The 24,512-nt window shown below is 43.6% G+C and overlaps 1 protein-coding gene across 1 annotated transcript in view; it reads right to left on the bottom strand.

The window, feature by feature from the left end:
* Positions 1 to 24,512, bottom strand: part of MGMT (O-6-methylguanine-DNA methyltransferase) — a 140,134-nt gene that overhangs the window by 106,420 nt on the left and 9,202 nt on the right. The window contains exon 3 of the mRNA XM_059477480.1: positions 12,755 to 12,894. Coding sequence (XP_059333463.1) covers positions 12,755 to 12,894 — 140 coding nt within the window. The remainder of the gene's footprint in view (positions 1 to 12,754; positions 12,895 to 24,512) is intronic.

The raw sequence follows: 24,512 nt of genomic DNA on the forward strand, positions 1-24,512 counted from the left end.
CAAGAATTCCACAAAACTAAGAATTAAGATGCAGCAAGCTTTTGGAATAAATATCAACAAGTAAATAATATAATTCAGCAATACCTTTAGTGATCCAGATGCTAAAGCCAACCCAAAGCAGCCCTTTGTTGCCACTCCTGTACAAGCTACAAAATACCAAACAACAACAAAAAAGCAGCAAATCTTCAGCACTAAAAATCCCTAAAAGTGACTGTTTGGGTGACACTGCTTTCAAAGTGTGAGATTTTACTGCACAGGCAATTTTTTAGCCTGTAAAAGAATTCAATATTCTAGATCCACATCAGAGGGAAGCTCAGTCTGCCTCATCCCAGATGTGAACTATCAGCAAATAAAAAGTCTCATCAAGAATGTGTATTTTTGCTTTCCTCCAGCTTCGTTATACCTGGGGGTTGTTTTTTCGGCCACTTGACATCTTTTTACTGTGATTTATCCTCACTTCAGACAACAGATTCCTTGTTCATTTTCAAATTACCTGCACGCCCTGGCAACCACACCTACCAGGAAGGTTTTTCTTGTTCCTGTCTGCTTTTGTTTTGCTGCAAGTCCTACAAGAAAGAATTCCAAGACGTATTTCCCAGAACAGGCAGGAAGCGGGACACGCTATCCCAACCCTGAGGATATCCTCTGTTCCACACTGGGACATAAATCTCAAAGCCCAGAGGATTTCTGCATCAGTGAGGAGCATCTGGACAAGCTCAGAGTCACAAGCAATATTACCCAGCCTGCAGAGAACTTCTGACCTGCAGGAGCTGAGAGGTGATCCCGACCATGACCGACAGGAAAACGAGATCTGCTTTAACACAACCACAGCAGCAAAGGCAGAAAAACCAACCAAAATATTCAAGGAATCAATAAAAACCCCACAAACAACTCCACCCACCTTCGTTTGTCATCCCTGCTAGCATGAGCAGAAGAAATTATAGAAAACCAGGCTGTTTCAAAGAATTCAGGTGGAGGTGGAGAGAGCCAAGACAGTCAATCCATGGTGCAATGATCAGGTCAGTGTGGACTCTGGAATTCCAGAGGTACAAGCAGAAAGACATTTTCTATATTCTTCAGGTGTCCATTTAAAATTAGAACAAACTCTTCTCAGAGGTGAAGAACATTCAGGAGCGTGAAGAATGACTGCTTGCAAATTATTGAGGTATTACAGCTCAAATTGCCTTAATAGGAGCTGATTTATATTTATGGCCAAGTTTCATGCAGCGTTTAAACTTTCCACAACTCCTCCCCCAAGTCAGATCATTGAACTTGAAGAGCTTAAAAAATAAAGCAGGAAATATTTTCCATCTTCCTTTGTCCACTTATCCGGCCACCTACACTCCAGGATATTTGGTGTAGTTATCCAGCTGGAAGTTTTTGGTCAGCATAGTTGTATTTCACATATTGATAAATCGAAGAACCACAGAATTGTTAAGGCTGGAAAAGGCCTTTAAGAACATCAAGTCCAACCATCAATCAGCACCACCATGTCCACCTTTAAACCATGTCCTCATGGTTCTAGAACACTTTCAGGGATGGTGATTCCATGGTTTCCTACAGCATCCTGAACCCCAGGAGCTGTGCCTGGTGACCATCAAAACCCTGCTGTCCCTCCATGGTGCTTCACACAGCAATAAATGCAGAGGCCTCTTGGCCATGAGGGCTCCTAGGCAGCACCAGCAATGCTCTGATGCTCTCACCCAGGAACCACCACTCCTCCAGGGAGACTCATTCTCCTGGGATATAACCCCGACCCCACTCTTAGGAACAACCCAGACATTTCCTACTGGAGCAGGAGTGTCTAAAAGAGCATCTGTCTTCAAGGGAACTTTCAAGTCCTTTCAGCGATTTCAATGTGTGAAATAAAAGACTTGGAATGCCAGTTTATCACCCAGATAATCTGGATGGACGACCTGTAGATTCTAAATTTTCCTAAGGTAGGCAGAATACCAGCTTGGTCCTGAAACATATCAAGACCTTTACTCGTGTGGATGCATGAATGTGGAAAAACCTCATCCTTTTGAACGTTTTCCTGCCAATTCTGGACAGGCTTTCCACCTGGAGCAGAAAGCGGTCAGCATTTTCCCACCTGAAGCTCTGCCAGGGAGCACTGGGCACCACTGCTGACCACAGGAGCCGCCCTGGCAGCCCTGCCCAGCCTGTCCAGGCTGCAGCCTGCGCGTGTGCATGCGTGGGAGCAGCAGCTGCACGGGAGCACCTCTGGAACAATAAAGCCCTGCGCCCTGGCGGGCCGTGACACTGATGGAGCATCGCCAGCAGCAGGGCACTCGGAGAGGCTGTTCATCATCATCACCTGAGCACAAGCAAAACCCAACTGCGGCGTGACAGAGCCAGGGGGACGGGCATCAATAACGCACAGCAAAAACAAATGACAGGAAAACAACTGGCTGGGAACCTAAAGGACAAAGTTTCTAACTTAATCTCATTATTTCTTGCTCTGAGCTGGCAGGAGGAAAGTCCTCTGCCACAGCCTGCAGACAATTCTGACTTCGTGTCTCAATCTACATTATTATGATGAAAATAACAGGAAAATAAAACACGATTTAGAAATCTATTAGTGCAAGGGACAATTTACATATATCAGCAGCCTATAGCAATAAGCCTCTCAAAGGTCACAATTAACCAAATAAATTGAGAAATGCTCCAAACCACACTTGCTCAGCTGACCACAACAGTTATTCAGAAATTGAGAAGCAATCAGAAAGTTTTTATCACCAGCAAGTGCCCATTGTAGTAAGCAACGAGGCAATAATGAGTATTTATCACTTGAAGAATTTATGTGCACCAAACAGGTTTAAATTTCTCAAAAGGCAACAGGAATTTATTTCTTACCCAGAATCAGTGAGAACCAGCAAAGATGAGCTGGTGGGGTCGATCTGCAAGAGATCCATCCTTGGAACTATTTTAATTTGATGAACAGGCATTTTAAGGAAAGTTGGATTTAAGTAAGGCAAACACTGCAGGCTCCAATGAAGCCAAGCCTGGAGTGGTGGAACAGCTCCTGTTTATTCCTGGTGGGGAGAAGACAACTCCCCATCCCAGGGAGAGGCACCTCTCACCACTGCCAATCTGATCAGCCTCTGAACGCTGACAGAAAATGAGATGTGGGATGGAAAGCAGCACTAAATGTTTAATATGATCTGCAATTCACAATTATTTCTTAAGTGTCTTTTCCCTGATAACTTTTTCCACTGCATGATCTTAGTGAGAAGATAATGGGAGATGCTGCTTTTGAATAAGTTATACATTTCCCCTGCTTTACTTGAACCTCACAATGCCACCATTATTAATATTTTTCCTCCACAAAACAGCAGTAGCCTTCCAAAGAAAAAGTCCTTGACCAAAATATCAGAGGATATTAAACTGAGAAGTGATCTACTGATGCAAATCATTAAATCTATTTGCATTTGCTTACTGAACCCTAACACAGAAATTAAACTACATAGTGTGGGAAAAGAGCTGGTTTTGCATGGTTAAAAGGAGACATCTTGGAAGATCCGAGCTCTATGTCATTAATTTTCCTTCTTCCCCTCATTAACAAGTAAAATGTTTTCACTGCTTGAAAAGTTTTAATAAATAGGAAAAAGCAGGGCAGCTGACATAAGTTTTTAATGTAATATACAAGAGCTTTTAATATTTTTACATATATTAATGTAAAAGCTAAAAATAAATGTTAAAAGGTTACATTTGTGAAGAAAGAAAAATGGCATTTACAGTTACAGGGTAAGGTTTTAGAATTTAACTCTTTCCCTCCCAGCACGGGGTGCTGAGGAGCATTTGCCATTTCCCTGAAAATCCCTGGCATTGCAGGGATGAGCATTGCAGCAGCACCTGGGGGTTAAGGACACACATTCCCTCCCAGCCCTGAGCTCCAGGGTGATTTACTGGGCTTTGTCCTACCAAGCCTTAAATTCTTTTTATAGAAGGAATTACGGGAGGCATTTCAAGAACAGCCATAATTAGCACAGGCGCTGGCAGGGTGAGACCTCTGGGTTTCACTGAAATGTGTGAGCCAAAGTGGCCAGGGAAGAGCAAGAGCTGGAGCTGGGAACAGCCACCCAGCAGCAAAAACAGGGTACATCAAAAGGAGCGTCACCAACAGCTCAGGGGGGATTGTCGCCCTCTCTCCTTGAGACAGTCCTGGAGAATTCTCCTCGAATTCCTGGAGAAATGTGTCCGGCTCTGGGCTCCTCAACGTGAGGACCTGGAGCAGCTGCAGCAAATCCAGAGGAAGTCACAGAGATGCTCCAAGGGCTGGAGCCAGGCTGGGACACCTGGGGGGGCTCACCTGGGCAGGAGCAGCTCCAGGGAGAGCTCAGAGCCCCTGGCAGGGCCTGAAGGGGCTCCAGGAGAGCTGCAGAGGGACTGGGGACAGGGATGGAGGGACAGGACACAGGGAATGGCTTTAAGCTGACAGTGGGTAGATTTAGATTTAGATAGGATTTTGGGAAGAAATCCATCCCTGGCAGGGTGGGCAGCCCTGGCACAGGTGCCCAGAGCAGCTGTGGCTGCCCCTGGATCCCTGGCAGTGCCCAAGGCCAGGCTGGACACTGGGGCACCCTGGGACAGTGGGAGGTGTCCCTGCCATGGCTGGGTGGCACTGGGGGCGATTTGGGGTCCCTGCAACCCAAACCCTTCCATGATTCCTGCTGGGCACTGACTCATTGTCGCAGACATCTTCTATGGAAAATCCTTTCCTTAGGATTTTTCCTCCTGAGAAGCTGGGAGGCCTCAGGAACAAAATGCAAACAATGGTTATCTGCTGCTGTGGGATGCAACAGGTGCAGCTGGGATTGGTCTCATGGGGTTGTTTCTAATCAATGGCCAATCACAGTCAGCTGGCTGGGACAGAGAGCTGAGCCAGAAACCTTTGTTATCATTCTTTGGTACTTTATTTTTAGCTACCTTTCTGATGAAACCTTTTCTTCTATTCTTTTAGTACAGCTTTAATGTAAAATTATCATAAAATAATAAATCGGCCTTGTGAAACAGGGAGTCAGATCCTCCTCTCTTCCCTCATCCAAGAACCCCTGTGAGCACCATCACAACCCACGGCACCGACCTGATGCTTCCAACCCTTGCACATTAACATGGACAGGGCTCTGTCTGAACAGCAGAACCCCAGTTTCAGGGTGCACAACACCAAGCTTTGCTGCTCAGCTGGGCTGTGTTTGTAACCCTCAGGGTTGGCTCCTAAATCAAGACATGTTAGAAGAGCCCAGCGATCACATTTTACAGTGCTGATATTTTAAAACAGCAAAAATAACAAGAAACTGTATTAGATAATATAACTTGTGCAGAAAATACCACAAATATGACTCTCTCTCTCTGGTGTGGAAGATGCAGAGCTCTAATAGGGATGAAAAATGATTCCACCAAAGAGGAGTGGGAGAATTTGTCTATGCAGCATCACCTCCTCGAGGAATTTCCCAGAAAACAAATCCTCTCCCGACTCCCTGCCCTGTGCTGTGCCACGGGAACATGCCTGGTGTGACTCCACCAATGCCAGGAGTGATTCAGGCCAGGAGTGGAACCTTTCCACTGCCCCTGCCAGAGGCAGATTAATGCAGTGGAGCATCTTTCCATTGCAAATCCTTGCTGCAAGGATGGGAAAATGGGCTGCATCATGACATGGATTATGTTTCTATTATGTCCCAGAATTAGTGGGCGTTTTCAATGTTGCAACTCTTCATCTTGGGTTTCCTCCCTCACTTCTGTGGTCCTCAAAAAGAAAAAATTAGATGCACAGATAATGCTGGGAGCAATTTAAAGCCACAGAGGTGTTCTGGGATGGAACAGAGGGGTGTGAGCACAGACACAGCTGGGTGTGGGTGACAGGAATCCCTCCTGCAGCTCTCCTGGAGGGACAGAACTGAACCACACAAGAGTTTTACTGACACGGGTCTGGAAGAGGAGCCTGGAGAGCCCTGACTATGAAATGTGTGATGGGAGCAACGTGCAGGGCTTGAGGGGAACCAGCACTGCAGGGGTTTGAACAATCCCAGGATGGTTTGGGTTGGTGGGACCCCAAAATCCCCCCCAGGGATGGTAGGGACATGGCAGGGACCCCTCCCACTGTCCCAGGTGCTCCAGCCCCAGTGTCCAGCCTGGCCCTGGGCACTGCCAGGGATCCAGGGGCAGCCACAGCTGCTCTGGGAATCCCAGCCCAGCCAGGAATTCCCAATTCCCAATCTCCCACCCATCCCTGCAGGGAACAATTCCCAATTCCCAATCTCCCACCCATCCCTGCCCTCTGGCACTGGGAGCCATTCCCTGTGTGCTGTCCCTCCATCCCTGTCCCCAGTCCCTCTGCAGCTCTGCTGTGGCTCCTTCAGGTGCTGTGGGGCCACTCTGAGGTCACCCCAACCTTCCCCTGTCCAGGTGAGTCCCCCCAGGTGTCCCAGCAGAGCTGCTCCATCCCCTGAGCATTTGGTGCCTCCTCTGGATTCTGCAGCAGCTGCAGGTCCCTCCTGGGCTGGGCACTGCAGGTGGGGCTCACCTGGGCACACAATTCCCCTTTCCTGCTGCCCAGGGGGCTCTGAGTGAACACGACCAGCTCATGTCCAGCTTCTCATCCACCCATAAAAAATCCGCACTTTGATTTTTCTTTTTTTTGCACAGAGCCCTCAAAGGCTTCTCTGCCAAGATTCCAGGAGAAAACCACAACTGAAGCCTTGCAAAACCCACTCCTATTTGAATCCTGCAATGCTGCCTTTGACAGATAATAGAAATGCAGCCGTGCTGTCAGGGAAAATAACACAGCTAAAGTCGAGTATTGATTACAGTGGAGTTGCTCAAGATTCACTTCAGCTTCAGTGAGAGAGGAATGTGGGTTTTGCTAATCATGCAGAATTAAATTCACCAGCCAGACCTGACAATAAAACTTTGCCCACAAACCATTGCTAAAACCATGTGAAACCACATCTTTGAGCTGTGCTACGTGTCAGGCTGAACTCTAAAAACACGCAGAAAGTTGTTTTGTTTATGTTTTGGAAACACCACTTCCAATAAAAAGTTTTCTTGGCTTGATGCAGCATAAACAATCTGTAGCATCTCCACAAGAAACTATGAAAAACCCTAGCCCGGTTTATTTTTAATAAAAGGAGGACTACGCTATATAATAACTCTTCCTGCCACATCCATTGAATCTGCTGAAATAAAGATTGATGCCTGGATATTTGTAGAGACTTCTACCAGAGAAGGCAATATTTCTTTTTCCTTTCTTTCCTATTTTTTAAAATACACTTTCCTGTTATTTTGAAGTAATTTGAAGTAACAAGCATCATCTCCCTATTACCCAGGCATCTGCATGTTTTGTTTCCAAAACCAGTGGTAGAAAATTCAATGAGATTTTTGTGCCACAAGTTAAAAGATATTTGGAAATGAAAGGTTTTCTTTGAAAGAGGAACATTTCTGTAAGAATGATCTTCTGGCGACTGCTCCACACAGGCACCACAAACAGGCTGTCCCTTGGCTCATCAGTGTGAAAACCAATGCTGTCAGCTCTGGAAGGGGTTAAAAGGCCAAAATCCTGGATTTGAACAAGCATCACCCACAGGAACCAGATGCTCTCTGAGCCAAAGCAGCGCCTTGAAGGTTTTGGGCACAAGGCACTTTGGAAATAAAGAATAGGTGGGAGTTGGAGCTGGATCTGTCCACAGGCACTGGTGTTTGAACAAAGAACTGTGGAATTGTTAAGGTTGGAGAATTCCTCAAAGATCATCACGTCCAACCATCAACCAGCACCAACAACCACGTCCTCAAGCTTCAACCCACCCAGGGATGGGCACTCCAACCCTCCCTGGGCTATTCCAAAGTTTTACAACCCTTTCCACGAGAAGTTTTCTCCTAATTTCCACCCTGAGCTGCCCTGGCCCAGCCTGAGGCCGTTCCCTCTGCTCCTGTCCCTGTTCCCCCCGGCTGTGCCCTCCTGGCAGGGAATTCCAGAGGGAAAAGATCCCTGGGGATCCTCCTTTGGTCCAGGTGAGCCCCTGCCCAGCTCCTCAGGGATTCTCCATTCCCTTCCCCAGCCCCCTTCCTTTCCCTGCTCCCGCTCTCCATTTAGAGCTCGTCCCAACCCATTAATTTCTTTACCCCAAGGATGTCCTCTGGCCCATTCAGGGTTCATCCTGCACCATTTTAAACAGAAAATTGCTGTTGTTACACAATACTCAAGGACGAACCTGAATGAGGAAGAGTGGAACCTTTTCCAAACCACAGTGCCAATAATCCTCTACTCACAGAAGTCACCTCAGATGTTCATGGCAAACCAGGAATCCACTCCAAGCAGCACAGAAGTCACATCCTTACCTCCTCCAGTGGGTTTTTACTGTGCCCCTGAGCTCCACTAAGTTTCTTAGCCTTGGCTGGTGCTCAGTGGAAAAATAGGAGGAGTGGCACTCTCCCAAATGCCTCCCACTTGTGGCATCAAAGTGAGATATCACTCCCAGTAAATTTTACAGCATGAGGAATGAAACAGTTAGCAAAGTTGACATTTAAACCATCACCACTGGCTATGATTAAATACCTCAGAGATGAACAGAGTGGTTCACACCTCTCCAAGTTATTGTTCTAGGCTCTTATCAGAGTCCCTGCCCTGCTGCATCCTCTGCCTTTGCACACACCCGAGATCTCCCTTCCATCTCTAATAGCTGGAAACCTGCTTAAACTGAGATTCTGGAGAGTTTCTGATCATGTTACGGGGACAGAGAGATTGACTGAAACCCTGGTGAACTTCTTGAACTGCAGATTCACCCTGAAAGGTTGAGGCAGATTAGTAATATGGGAAGGGCCAAAGTGGCTCCTTGCTCCTCCTCCTCTGATGTCCCTCAGTGAGATGGAGGGAAATGAAACACTAAGGAACACTGCAAATAACCTGCAGGGAACACAGAGGGCCGATGAGATCACACTGCTCCTGAGAGAGCCCAAAATGAAGCCTGGGTCTGTTCCTACCAGGCAATTCCTACAGCAGGAAAATGCTGGGTTTGACCATTTGCCTAAACATGCCACCCCAATGCCAAGTCCACAGCTCACGTTTCCAGAGCATTTTGTGCTGTAAATATTCATTAGAGGGAAAGCCATGGTTTGTGTTACCTGCTCACCAAGGGGATCATTTACTCCTGCACCTCTGGAATGAGTCAAGGCCTCTCAAAGCAGAGTCATCCCAGTGTGGGAACATCACAGCTGGCAGCAGAACAGCAAAAAACCTAATTCTGAAACTCCAAAGCTGCTGAAGACACTTTGAAGTATAATACCAGTAAAAGAAAGGGAGTTTATCTTTTGGACGTGAGCAAGAAGTGTTAAACATTTGTAATATTTCAGGTTGGGATGTTGGAGGAATATTGATCCAAACTTATCATTAGATTGGCATGAAGTGAAAGAAAAACCACAACAGCTGATATAGCATGAAATATATATATAACATACCATTATATTGTGTAATATATATTGTATATATATTATACAATATAACGGTATATTATATATATATTGTATATATAATTATATATTGTATATATAATAATAAATTATATAATAGAAACTATATCACTTTTTTTTAATCTCTCTCTCTTTCTATATATATACATAAATATATCTAAAAAAATACATAGACACAGCTTATACACACTTAAGGGTTTTTAACATATGAACTGTGAAACTGAAGTTCTTAGAAATAGAAACAATTGTCCAGATTAGGACGTCAAACCGTCAGGGACCTGTTTGGATCAGGACATCCTTATCACAGAATCCCAGCCTGGTTTGGGTCCCTCAAAGCCCACCCAGTGCCAGCCCTACCTGGCAGAGACACCTCCCACTGTCCCAGCTGCTCTAAGCCCACCCAGGAATGGGATGCACATCAAGAATTTCAGAAGCCTGGATCAAGATGCCTCCTCCCCAAGAGAAACCATCCCTGTGTGACGTGTCTGGAGTTTTAAGCCCTGCAGCTTCCCGAGGAGCAGAATAACCTCAGGTTATTACAATTAGTTTCATCTCATTAATAGATCAATTTCTTTCGAGCATACTGAAACTGGGTTTTACTTTGTTGCTTCTCCTTTTAGGCTCCATTATAGTCTGTGTTCTTAAGTTTTAAGGAGAGCCATCAGTGAGGAGGTTGTAATCTCAGGTGATTAATTGCACAGCATTTTACAAGCTGTAAAACAGAGCGAGATCTCCACAAAGCGATTATGCCATTAACCAGGGGCTCTTATCAGATTTTTCTACAACTACCAGGTTTGTCTGACAGATTGCAAGTCTTAAGTATTTATATATTTCAAAGGTTTACTTATTTTTGTTGTTAAAAAACCCTAAAATCTCTATTGATTGTTACATGCAATTCCACATGAGAAGTCCCAAGCACCGTGGAGCAGAATACCAATATTTATTACCAGACTTGTGCTCATTATGGTTCTCTCTGACAGGGGTCCATTAAAATCAATTTTTATGTTTCTTATGTTTTTTTTTTCCCACCCAATGTTCTTGCCATGGCGTTTATTAGCCAGTTAGGAGAAACACCAGGCACTGCTTTGTTTTTATTTTATTCTGTCGAAAATAATGAGGCCAGATTTAACAACTATTCACCAGCGATGAGTAGAAGAGATTAAATGTTATACTTCAGCACAAACATTTACAGATGGCTTTAAAATTTTTAGAACTTTATCAGCACTAAAGACAAAAGGAAGTCCCACCTTTCTTCTTCAGATTTAAATTCTTAAAGTAATCATAAAAACACTCTTCCTGCCTTTAGCTTCAGAGTTATTCCTGAGTGATAGACCCTCTAATGTAATGATTTTGGCACATAAATCATGCAGCCTGTGAGGTTGAGAGTTACAGGATGCCACTAATGCCTCAAATGAAGTGAAGTCAGCTCACCACTGAGAAAAGGGAAGATCTAGAACAGGTGAAAATTAAAATTTAGGAAAAGGATCTTAACTGTCCAGCTTCTGATGAAGGACAAGATCATGAGGAACTTCAACCAGAGAACATGAACATGTTACAGCAAACCAGATGTCCTGGTAAAACAAAACCAGACTTTTTTTACCAGATGTTCTGGTAAAAGAGCAGCACCCATCCCTACAAATGAGATCCCCCAAATCTTTTTCCAACTGTTATTCCACTCCCTCACTGACATTTCCCCTTCACAAGGTGAAGATCCTCATCCCCTGGGCTGCTCTCCAGGCAGGTTTTGCTCTGCAGCAAAGCCAAGTTCCAACTCTGTCCCAAATACCCATTTATTTCCATTCCTCACCAGCAGAAATCCAGAATCTGAAGGAACTGCAGAAGTCATTTCCATATCCCTGGAGTTGGCAAAACTGCGAAATCCAGAGGCTTCAGAGTTTTTGTATGGGAGGTGAAATCATATTTCAACCAGAACATCCATTATGCTCCATAGTCCTGATTAATTTCACACCCATTTCAGTTTCAAGGAGAATAAAATAGGAAAACAAGCATCCAACAAATCCATGGAGAACTTCAGAGGCAAACACAGTATGAAAAAAAGACAATGTTGAGAAAAAAAGCCAAACCTGTTTGAGTCTTGTCAGTGGCAGCACTGATGTAGCAGACTATGGAAAAGTGGAATTTAATTGCCAAACTCAGTTGAAGGACCAGTCTTAGAGATGTCTGAGAAAGTCTAAGAAATCTCAATTTTGCCAAAGAAATTCGGGACAGAAATTTAGCATCTAGTTCTGAATGAATTCAACATTCCTTTTAAAAATGTCACTGAACATTTCCTCACAAATAAGGAAAAGAAATCAAATATCTGAGCGGGACAGATGGACTCCAGCAGACCGAACACAACAGGAAAAGGCACTGATGCCTCCTCAGCCAGGCCTGGATTGGAGACATCACCTCCACTGCCACGTGGGACCTGATCCAAACTCCAGCAGACATTACAGCTCTGGGAAAGCAACTAAAGCTCTCACCAGTACCACACAGTAATTAAAACAATCAGTCAGTCCTCTTCTACCTGTTGGAGACAGATCTCTAGATAAAAATATAAAAAAATGAAAATAGAAAAATATAAAATTAAAAATATTAAAAATAAAAATATAAAACTATAAAAAGAATATAAAATATAAAATATAGAAATATAAAATATAGAAACATAAAAATAAACATAAAATTATTTCTATAAAATATAATATATAATAATTTATGTATGTAGAATACAAATCTAGTAATATAAAATGTAATAACTTAAATATAAAAATATAAAATATGAATATATAAATATATTAAGTATAAAGATATAGAATACAAAAATATTAAAATGTGAATATATAAATGTATAGGAAAAATATAAAATAAAAAAATAGAAATAAAAATATAAAAATATAAAAATATAAAAATATATAAATATATAAATATAAAATTATATTTATATATAAATATATAAATATATAAATATATAAATATATAAATATATAAATATATAAATATACAAAATAAAAATTTAAAAATATATGTACGTCTGCAAGATTTGTGAGATTTTACTCCCAGTGACATTTATATGTGTGCCAAAAATTAAGACAGGAAGGATTCTTGCAAAACTTCCCTTAAAAACACTAAGAGTCTAAAATGTTTGACGATATTTTCGAGGCACAGAGGAATTGATGCATTTTGGAGTCCTTAAGGGCACAAGAGACCCCTCCCAGCAGGATCAGCACAACCAAGAGCGCTCTCAGACGCTCTGGGCAATCTCTGGGCCAGCATCAACAGGACACGAACTCACCCCCGTGGCAGCAGGCTCGCTTTGGGAAGTTTTATTTCATGTACGCCCTTGTCACAGCCCGAGATCTCCAACCTGCCCAGGGGGCTGAGCAGCACCACGCGCTTCTCCTGGCATGGAGATCCTCCCTGCTTGGAATTCACCTGTTCAAGGAAATAAAACCCTCGTTAACGGCAGGCATTTGCACCAAGGAACAGATTCGAGGAGTTTTCAAAAGCAATTTGAAAAAAGGGAGACAACGGTGAATTTCAAGTTTCCTCAACTACAGCATCCACTTTCAAAATTCCAACTTAAAATGATCTATCTTCACAAGTCAGCACCTAAATCAAAGTCTCAAAAAAAACATTAACTAGCAGCATAGTGATCTTCATAAAAATATGAAATAGCAGCAGTTGCATGGCTGGTTTATCAGCTAAAATCCAATGTGTTGTGACACTTATTTAAAACAGGACTGTTGTGACAACAAAGTAGATTCAGTGGTTTAGAGCAGCAGTGTTATGCAAATAACAGCTGGAACACAAATAGAATATGTCTGCTGGAAAAGAAAACACATGAAAAAATCAATCATTCCTTAGGAAAAGAAGCATATTTTTATTCCCATTGTTACCAGTCTGCTTTTACGATTACTGATAGGATGTAGCTGGAAACAGCTGCCAAGTATTTCTCAATATTGGACAAGACCAACAATAACAGACTTGTCAAATTCATCTTGGCTAAAAAAAAACCCCCAGTCTGGAAGTGTGAGTTGTGTTCCCAGTTTGGTTTGTGCCATCACTGCAGCAGGACAGGACAGGACAGGACAGGACATCACCAGTGTCCTCTGCAGCCACCCAGACACCAAACCTTTGGTCCAGACCACACAAAGTCCTGTGCTCCAAAGAGCTCAGCTCATGTGAAACTGGGAAAAAAGGGAAAAACTGAGAAACTGTGAGGCAGCACAAGGTAACACCACCAGCAAACACAGAATAACAGGCTCCTACAATTGTTTGGGATGGAAGGGACTTTAAAAATCACTTATTTCCACACCTCCCACTGTCCCAGGTGCTCCCAGCCCCAATGTCCAGCCTGGCCTTGGGCACTGCCAGGGATCCAGGGCCTGCCCACCCTCCCAAGGAACAATTCCTTCCCAATATCCCATCCATCCCTGCCCTCTGGGAAGCCATTCCCCGTGTCCTGTCCCTCCAGCTGCAGCACCCTGCGTTTGACCTGTTGAACTTCATGAGCTTTCCTGAGACAACACCGAGAGAACAAAAAATTTCTTGGATTTCTTTTATTTAATTCCCTGTGTTCAAGGTTGGATGGGGCTTGGAGCAACCTGGTGCAGTGGAAGGTGTCCCTGGCCATGGCAGGGGATGGGATGAAATGAGATTTAAGATCCCTTCCAACCCAACCCAACCCATTGTGGGATTCCATGAACGCCAGAGCAGGGGTGCAGCAGGAGCCAGGAAGGTCCAGCAGGGTGACTTACAGCTGCCCACTGCTCACAGCTGTACAATAATTAGTTGTTTTCCAAACAAGAGAATCTTTTCAAACCCCATTATTAAGTGCTGTGGAATGAAGTCACATCTGTGAGTAATATAACCAGTGTGAGAGAGAGCAGAAAAACCATCAAGCTGACAGTTTTGCAGAACTAGAGCAAAAGTAAACCTAAAGCCCTGAATTTTGGGAAGCTCTTACACAATTCCTCCATTACAGACACGCAGCAACCAGAGCAGCCTCACTCAGCCTGGAGCAGTCCAGGAACTGCAGGTTCCCTGTGGTTTATTTACTTGGACTGCAACCCCAACTGCTGAATAATCCAATGTTTGGTGGCATCACAAACAAGCTCCTTTCCCACCAACTTTTTCCATGTTCCTTCTCCCTCCTGGAGGACATGGGAGAACTTCTTTGGAGCAGCATCTCATTGCAGAAGTCAGCAAACAAGCAGTAAATTTCCATATGTGGCAAACCAGCACACATTCTTCATGTTTATTGGGGTGACAGCCCTGAACCAGATGCACTGAACCTCACACCACGTGCTCCAGGACATTTCCATCAGAACAAAACCCAGGATGCAGGGAGCAGCAGAGAACTATCAATAACCCTCTGAGCTCTCTCCAAGTTGAACTAAGCTTTATGGATGAAGCCCTGAGTGACTGCAAGCCCTATCTGCAGCCTTGCTTATCATATTCATGGGGCAGCAATATTCAGGAGGTTTATTTCTGTAAAAGAATGAGGCTGCAGGACATCAACCCACATCCATTTGCAGTTGGGTTGGGATGCTCCAGGATGAAAGTCACTGACAGATGCACAATGCACATTCCTCTGCCCAGACATGAATTTTGTTATTTAGGCTGGACAGGAGGAGAAATTTCCTCCCAGAAAGGGTTGTCAGGCACTGGAACAGGCTGGCAGGGGAAGTGGTGGAGGCACCATCCCAAAACCAAGAGCCTGTGGCACTTCAGGCCAGGGTTTAGTGGTGCTGGTGCAGGCTGGACACTGCCCCTGGATCCTGGAATGCCCAGGGCCAGCCTGGACATTGGGGCTGGAGCACCTGGGACAGTGGGAGGTGTCCCTGCCATGGTCTTTAAAGTCCCTTTCCAACCCAAACCATGATTTATGAAAAACTGGAAGAATTCTGATCAGCTCCTGCATCATCTCCACCTTCATTCTGCCCTTCCACTGCAATACCTATAACTCTGTATCAAAATACCTAACAATTTTGATATTAGGTAGAAAAAATATTATTTTTAGATAGGACACCTCTCCTGCCAACCTCTGGAGTTCTCCCAAAGAAATAAAACCGTAGGAGCAACATTCGTAAGTTTACTTCACCAGACTGCTAAACTGGAAGATTGCAATTTTATTTAAATTTGCATTAAGCAGCTTTCACACTACTTTAAATAATTCAAATATTTCCATGTTCTGTTGCTCCTAACACCCCCAAAAACTCCCCTGGACATTGGCTTGACATCCTAGAATTCAATTCCTATCCATAATGATGAACAGAGAATTAAAAAAAGGCAGAGAAATCTTGAGAATCAACATGGCTTAAAAAAAAATGAATCTGTAGCAAAGCATTTCCATGCTCCATGTTGCCCCAGGAAACAATTTGTGCTTTCCAGAAAAGTCCAGAGAGCAAGCCCTGATTTTCCTTTCAGGATTATGGAGAACTGAATCCTTCCCATCAGAGCCCTATCTCTGATGGATCTCCTCTCCACAGGTTTTTCCATTTCCCTCACTCTGCTTTTACAATATAAACCCACCACACCAATATCAAAATATTAACAATAATCCCCTCTGCATCTGATTTAGCAGGGGATTTCCATTAGGCTACAGCATGGAAGCCCTCACAAATTTTTTTTTCTTTTCCCCTCAAATATTTCTGGGAATCAAGGCAAAAATAACATATTCAGCTGGCAAATCGAATGTGGCCTCACACATCCTGCAATTGGATTTTTTCAAACCTGCATTAATCAGGGAGATGCACCAGGTCCTCCAAGAAAGGGTCTCTTGATCATTTTCAGATTAACGAAGTGTTAATTGAGCTACGTCTGATGGAAATACAACCAGCAGCAGGAAATTGCATCGCAATTCTTCCTCCTACTTCCCCCAGACCCCAAAATGGTCCCATTCCCACCGTTTCTAGCCAAACCACTGCTGCACATTTGGAAATGCTGCTTAGTTCTTCACACTTCTGTGGAGCTGAAGGTGCTCAGGAGGGTTCCCACCCAACCTCACTGGGCTAGGAGGGAACCACACACTGCCTTCAAACACTCAAAATCACTGCCAGAGGACCCCAGATTGCACCAATCATAGGAATTCTAACCCATAAAATCTGAATTTTAGATGTATGAATCCACTGGAATCACCACCTGCAGGTGATTCCCTTGGAGGTGCTGATGCCCACCCCAGCAGAGGTGTGACCAAGCACCACCTTCTTCATTTATTTCCCATTCTCCATAAATTTATCCCAAAAACTCCATCACTTCCCATTCTCCACAAATTTATCCCAAAACCTCCATCACTTCCCATTCTCCACAAATTTATCCCAAAAACTCCATCTCTTCCCATTCTGAAATGATTATCCTAAAAACTTCATCACTTCCCATTCTCCATAAATTTATACTAAAAACTCCATCACTTCCCATTCTCCACAAATTTATCCCAAAAACTCCATCACTTCCCAGTCTCCACAAATTTATCCCAAAACCTCCATCACTTCCCATTCTCCACAAATTTATCCAAAAACTTCATCACTTCCCATTCTCCATAAATTTATCCTAAAATCTCCATCAAAGTCCCGACATTTGCATCAACAAATGAGCTACAATTCACAAACACCTGCCCTGTGTTGATGGTGCCATAGAACATCAGGGACTCACTAAAAAAGCCACTCCAGACATTTGCTGAGTTTGAGGATGATCAATAAATGCCAGGGAAGCTGCTCCTTCCTCCTAATTACAGGGAAAAACCACCAGGCCTGTACTCTTAGAGAGTCCTTCTTTTGAGTATCTCAAACCTCCTTGCTATTGATTCAAGTTTTGAATTAAAATTCAATCAAAGCTTCAAATATTGGATTTAAATTTAAGGGGAACACATCAGTTTGGCAATTTTACTTCTTCATTTCAGTCACCCTTTCCTGATGCAGTAAGTTTGCATCCTCCTCCTAACAAACAAAATCCTTATCAAATCCCATCAGGCAAAGGAAAAATCCATCCTTTAAAGCAACGTTTGTAAAATGATTTAATGTCAAAAAGCCTCTGCCACTGATGAGGCTGCCCATGCCAGTGGGCCACCCATCCAAGGATTTCACTGAATTACACCTCTCTCCACATCTCCTTAATAGTTTAAAACTTCCTGTATTTGTTTTACTGGGTTCTGCCTGTTTATTTGAAAGGAAACAATCCATTGTATGTAAAGAATATGGGCAAAGATATTAATAGTAAAAGTAATGTATTTCTGCACATATAGTGCAGGGTGGAGGGTGGTTTTCCAACCTTATGGGCCTTGTGTTAGAGGAAAAAGCCATTTTTTAGTGTTTCAAGGCAAAGAAAGATTTAAGGGCTGTGAATAGAAGACAGGATCCATGCAATCAGAACAATCTAAAAATCTGCTCCTGTTAACATCTTGATTAACCATCTATATTTTCACCTTACAAAAGCTACTGTTCCAAGAGAACAAAGAGTTTTCGTACTACAAATAATTTTACTGCAGGGAAGCAAGAAGGAAAGAGTTTGTTGGGACTTTCACAATAAAAGTGAAATACATTGAAAGTTGACGTGAAATACAGTGAAAGTTTAATATACTGGAATATTAATATCAATTTACTACACTGGAATAAAAGTTAGAAAGAATGAGAAACATTTAATTCTCAGTCTTTTTGCTTGTTATGAAACGTCTGATTTCTTTCCAAGGTAAAATACAAATTTTTCTAAAAGCTGCTTCCTCTTCTTGAAAAAAAAAAAAGAGTCCAAAGACTTCCAACTGAATTGAATGGTGTGAACTCCAAAAAAATATGTGGGTGTGGGTGCCCCTGGATCCCTGGCAGTGCCCAAGGCCAGGCTGGACACTGGGATTGGAGCACCTGGGACAGTGGGAGGTGTCCCTGCCATGGCTGGGGTGGCACTGGATGAGTTTTAAGGTCTTTTCCAACCCAAACCATTCTGTGGTTCTGTGATGAGGATGTCCTGATCCAAACACACCCCTGAGGGTTTGACATCTTCTTCTGGACACTTGAAGATGTGAGAAAGTTCTCCTGAAAGCCAGGAAGGTCCTTGTCCAAAAAGCCAAGGGATGGCTGCTGCCCTCTGCAACCCACAGGGAGCTCTGAGCAACATCCCTCATTACTTAATGGAAAAATAATTTCTGAACCAGGTAATGCCCAATTCCCGTATCACTCCACTCACATTTCACTCACAGCATCCTCCAAAAATATGGAAAACTGTCAGTCCAAAGAAAGCCAAGTGCCTCACAGGTTTTAAATTAAGGCAAAAGCTAATTTTTGAGGAAAAGAAGATGCTGCTTAAACCCAAGAATAAAGTTTTGAAAAAAAAAAACCAAATCCTCTCAGTACCTAATCTGATGTAGTTCTGTCAATACAACCTGCTAAAAACAAAATAACTTTTAGAATTACCTTTAATGTTCTAAAATACAATCCTTTATATCCAGCTGCAGGTTCCTGTGGACGGAACAAGCCTGGCCTGGACACAAGGCACCTCCACAACCCCAGTCCCTGCTGGGTGCACTTCTCCTTCCTGCAGCATCCAAAACAAACTTTCAGCTGTCCAGCAAAAAGCACTGGAGATGCAGGTCCATGGAATTCTCTGCTGGCTGCAGGAACAATAAACACCTCCCCAGCTGAGCCTCTCGAACAAGAGCTGCACTGAAACCCTGCAGCGCTCTCCTGGTGTGTCTCACTGCTTCTCTGAGTAAATCTAACCCTGGTTGAGCCAAACCTGCAACTTCAGAGGGTATGAAAACAAAACCTCCTCATTTCCTGGCGCGGGGAGGTTTGGAAAGGAAATGTCAGACAGACTGGAAGCAAATCCAGGGTTAGTTTGGGGTGATGCAATTTCTTTACCTTGCGAAGAACTAATCCCATAAAAATGTGAAGGTACAGAATCAAACTGCATATTCTGAACATATACAAATATACACTGGCATAAACACTCAAAATCAGTGCTCCTCTTCCCTTATCCAAAGGCCCATTCACACAAGCCCCCAAAAACCAGGGGGATACGCGCTCACACGGAGCAACATTTGCTTTCCACGGCATTTCAAAAGTCTTCGAGGAGAGCAAACACGTAATTCTTTATTAAACAATCAAAGACAACAAAAGCAAGTTCCTGTTGTCCCATCGCATTATCCTACTAATCCTCTTTGGATGGCACCCAGAAGCCCCCGAAATGCCAAGCTGGGAAGTGCCTTTCCAAGCAGTGGTCGCCTCCGGCTCTTTGGCTGCGCCTTCAGTCGCGGCTTTGGCAGACGGGAGCTGTCGCAGACATTTCTCCACAGAAATCCTTTCTTTCACATTTCTGCATCTTCGGGAGGCCAGGGGCCCCCGAAGAGAAGGTAAACAATTATTATCAGCTGCTGTGGAATGCAATAGGATTCACCTTGATTGGCTCATTTTCTATGTTTATAATTAAGAGCCAATCACCAGTTCAAGCGAGGGGACTGAGTCCTTGGCCACAACTTTGTTGTGGGTTCTTTTCGATCTCTTCTTAGCTTAGCTAGCTGCTCTGCAAACCTCTCTCTATATTCTTTTTAGTATAACTATAATGTATTATATCATATATTAATAAATTCAGCCTTCTGATTCAAGAAACAAGATTCACCGTCTCTCTCTCACCAGCTGCGACCCACACAGGTCGCAGTAATAGGGAGCGGCGAGCAATTCCCAGCGCCCAGGGCTGGCCTGGCTGCCTGGCTGCACTGCAAGGGCACTGCAATTGTGATAAACCCACCTCAGCTCCCCTGCAAGGGGCAGGGGGGTCACAGCTCCTGCGTTCCACGCTCAACAAGCGCAGCTTTCCACTCCATCTGCGGCTCACGCCAAGCCCGGACTGGAGCTGGTACCTGAACAGCAGACCCCAGCGGGCTGCTCAAACAGGAATTCTGCTGCATTGTTTCCTCCAGAACCTCTCCAAAAACATGCAAACACATCCTGCATCTTTCCCCAGCTATTACTTATACAGGAAATTTAAATGGGCTGCAGGCGCAGCAGCCACGTGCACTTACAGCATACAGACCATAATAAACCACATATACATCAATCTGGAAATTGATATCACGTAATATCAATGGCACAAAGCAAAGAATAACACTTGATGATCTCTGAGGTGTTTTCCTACCCAAACAATTCTCAGCTTCTACTTACACACAGCACAGAAGAAGCGTGGTGTTTATTAATTTCAAAAATTCCTGATCATGGTGGGGACACAGATTTACTCATCAAACTGGGGGCTGCCAAGAGATTTTATGATTATTTAAACTGGGTAAGAAACGGAGCCCCAAGGGGAGGGAAAGTGGACAGGACAGTGCCAGATATTCCTGGAATAATCAGATTATGGCAACAAGTGTGTGCACTGAGTTAGTACCTGCAAATCCCACCAGGAACCAGCCCCAAAGCCACAAGTCCTGGTGGCACTTCCAAGGGGACGGGAAGCACATTGTCCCTCTTATCCTTCCAAGGACCTGCCAAAGGGATTGAGTCCTCCAGCTCCTCATTTTTGAAACTGGGAATCCTATGGCAGAAGATTCAGTTAGAAGCACTACAAAGCAATGTTGTATTTTGTTGAGTTGTTCAATATTTTAACATTGTCAGAGGGAATAAAACACTGAACTTTTATACTTGTAATATATATATATTTAAAAATAATTAAGGAATTTGCTTCCAAATAATAAATAAATAAATGCACTAAAAAATCAAAAATCAAGAATCTTGTGTCTTAACAATTAGAGGGTCCCCCAAAAAAACCTATTTTGTTGTTACTGGGTTGAGTTTCAACAAGTCCCTTTCAACTCAGGATATTCCATGACTCCATGAAATCTCTTGCACAGGAAAAGTCATGGTGCAGTAATCTTAATTTTCCAGATGTGTTCATCACTTCAAGAATTAAACCCAAGGTTTTGGCTACATATTGAGTTGTCCATATACAGGTACAATTCCCTTTGTGCTGTGCCCAGCTCTGGCCCCTCAGGTCCAGAAGGACTTGGAGGGGTTGGAGCGTGTCCAAGGAAGGGAATGGAGCTGGGCAGGGGCTGCAGAATCCCTGAGGAGCTGGGAAGGAGCTGGAGAATCCCTGAGGAGCTGGGAAGGGCTGGAGAATCCCTGAGGAGCTGGGAAGGGGCTGCAGAATCCCTGAGGAGCTGGGAAGGGGCTGCAGAATCCCTGAGGAGCTGGGAAGGAGCTGGAGAATCCCTGAGGAGCTGGGAAGGGGCTGCAGAATCCCTGAGGAGCTGGGAAGGAGCTGGAGAATCCCTGAGGAGCTGGGAAGGGGCTGCAGAATCCCTGAGGAGCTGGGAAGGGGCTGCAGAATCCCTGAGGAGCTGGGAAGGGGCTCACGTGGAGCAAAGGAGGCTCAGGGCGGGCACAGCAGGAATTTCCCCATGGAAAGGGGGCTCAGGCACTGCCCAGGGAGGGTTGCAGTGCCCATCCCTGCAGGTGGCACCTGGAGCTGGCACTCAGGGCTGGGGACAGGGTGGGCATGGGCACAGCTGGGACTCCACAGGTTGGGAGGGCTTTTCCAGCCTCAGGGATTCTGGGATTTGAGGATCTACTCCTTAAAAACCACAGAGGGGTTTGCTGGAAGAGTGCGTTCACGCTTTCCCGTGAGAGGTACAGAGAAATACAAAATTCACTGCCCAAATCAGCACCTGACACAAACCCACGCAGTGATCCTGGAGAGCTCGGCTCTTACAGGCTCGGCCTGATGTAAATACATGGCAACTACTCCAATACAAGGAAAACAGATGAAATTTTAATCAAATGAGCCTTGTATCAGGTTCAGGGGAACTGAAAATGGGCTAAAAACGAAAAAAAAAAAAAAAAAACAGCAGAAGAATGACTTTAATATTGGGTAACATTTCAAGTTTTTATCACCTAAATCCACAAAATTCCTGATCTGCTCCTGCTTGTCTTCTCTGCAGAGCTGGAGTCAGGACCAGCTAAATAAAAGATAATGCAACTAGGCATAACACAATAAAAGATATTACCTTCCCAATGCATTATTGCTGCCAATTATAAGAATCACTTCAACTTAATTTCAAAGGCACAATCACCCTCAACTGTAACAGTCTCTTTTTTAAATTTCAAACAGTATTACATTAAGGCAATAACTCACCTTCCAGCTATAATATCAGTCTCCCTTATTGCAAAAATACATTTCATAAATACTTCTCATCGACAAGTCAAGCTAATTCAGGTTAATTTTATTGTATTTTGGTGCTATCTCACATTTGTGTGCAATTACCTTTATCATTTTATTGCCGTGCCAGAAAGTAATCAGAACAATTATTTGAAAAAGGAGGGGTATAAATTCTAAATCACACTTGCTGGCATTTTTGATAAAATAGCAGCTTTATCTCAGGAAGTGGCAGGGACATGGGATAAATCATGCATCAGTCAAGTGTAGCTGACCCCCAAGTGCATTGCACAATATCAGGAGTGCTTCAAAAGAAACTTTCCTATATAATCCATCATTCTTTATAATACCAAAATAGCTCTACCTGAAGAGTAGGAGCTGGAGAATAATAACAAAATAAATCTAAGCAATATGAACAAAACCATTAATAGTGCTCCTTAAGCTGAAGGAGAGTCAGGAATCTGAGTTGTGTGTGAGGAAAGAATTTTGCTGAAATTTCTGAAGTGAGCAGACCAGCAAAATGTGTATTAGGGATTCACTAAAAACACAAAATAGAGGGAAATAAATACAGACAGAAGAGGTGTTGCAAAGATTTGTATAAAAATACAAGAGTACAGTCTTGGCACACACACATCTGGACTTTCCTACAGTTTTACATCCCTGCTGGAGTCAGGACAAAGGTTTCACTATTAACAGAACAAAGCATTAGGGTTAGTACAAGAATCCATTTACTAACTTCAAATTTAACCGCCAGATGTCCAGTGAGGAGCAGAACGACATTTAGAGTTTTCTAATGAAATACAAAAACTGCCACATTGTCAGAAGCACAACAAACCCCCGCCCAAAACCCTAAATATGGAGATATCCTGAGGTTTGGTCACCCAGAGCCCAGCCACCTTCCAGCCCAGCCCAACCCCAGAACTCATCTCTGGTCCCTGCAGCAGAACCAGGGATGGAGTGGGAGGCACAGGCAGTGATTATGGAAAATTCCCACGTCTGCCTGCTTTCCCAAAGCATTTTTCAGCAGCCTCCTTAAAAAAGTGTTCAGCACATTGCACGGGTGATAATTGATTCCTGCAAATCCATGGGCAGGCACACGCTGGGTGTCACCCCAACGTGGGGCTGTGCACACTGATCACACACTGAAAACAGCCCGAAAATCACCAATTACATCAGGACATCAATATTTAATATGCATCCAGAGCACAGGGAAGTGTCTGCACAGTGCCCACAGCGGAGCTGGAGTGTTTTACCTCAAACCTTCTGTCTTCCCACATATCAAAAGGGGAAAACTCCCCAAACAGCTCAAGCTGCACCTTTCAACTCCACGTGAGAGAGGGGGAAATGAAAAGGTTAGATAATAAATTATTAGTTTCGTGTCACTTGCCAGCTATATCACACCTAGCCTGCAATGAGGGAGCCAGGGATTCTCCCTCCCTCTGCTAAAAGGTGTTTGCAACTGGAAGATGCATAAATGTGACTAAAGGGATGATGGTTCAAAAGAAAAAAGTGAAGCAATAATTTATTTACCTGGATTTCTTCCTTAACCATTCTCTTTTAAAAAACAAAACCGATTTGCTTTTGTAGAAAAGAGGTAAACAACACAAACCAGCAAAATGCTCCTTCCTAAGCCACATGACATTATGTAAAGCAGATTAAAACCACAAGAGATGCCACTATTCAGACATTTAGAGCAGTGACAGAAGTTGCCAACAGGAATAGTTAGAAATGCAGGTGTGATTGTACCAGAAGTGTTTTCCTAGAGGAACATCACTAATGTTACAAAAATAGCTATTCCACACACACGAAAAAAAAAAAAAAAGAGTATTTGTGTCTTCAAAGTTCATTTCAACTATTTCAGGGAGACAGCTATAGACTAACAATGTGCTGATGCCCTTCTTTCAGCAGAGTAA

The sequence above is a fragment of the Ammospiza nelsoni genome, chromosome 8 (assembly GCF_027579445.1).
Source record: "Ammospiza nelsoni isolate bAmmNel1 chromosome 8, bAmmNel1.pri, whole genome shotgun sequence".
NCBI classification, from domain to species: domain Eukaryota; kingdom Metazoa; phylum Chordata; class Aves; order Passeriformes; family Passerellidae; genus Ammospiza; species Ammospiza nelsoni.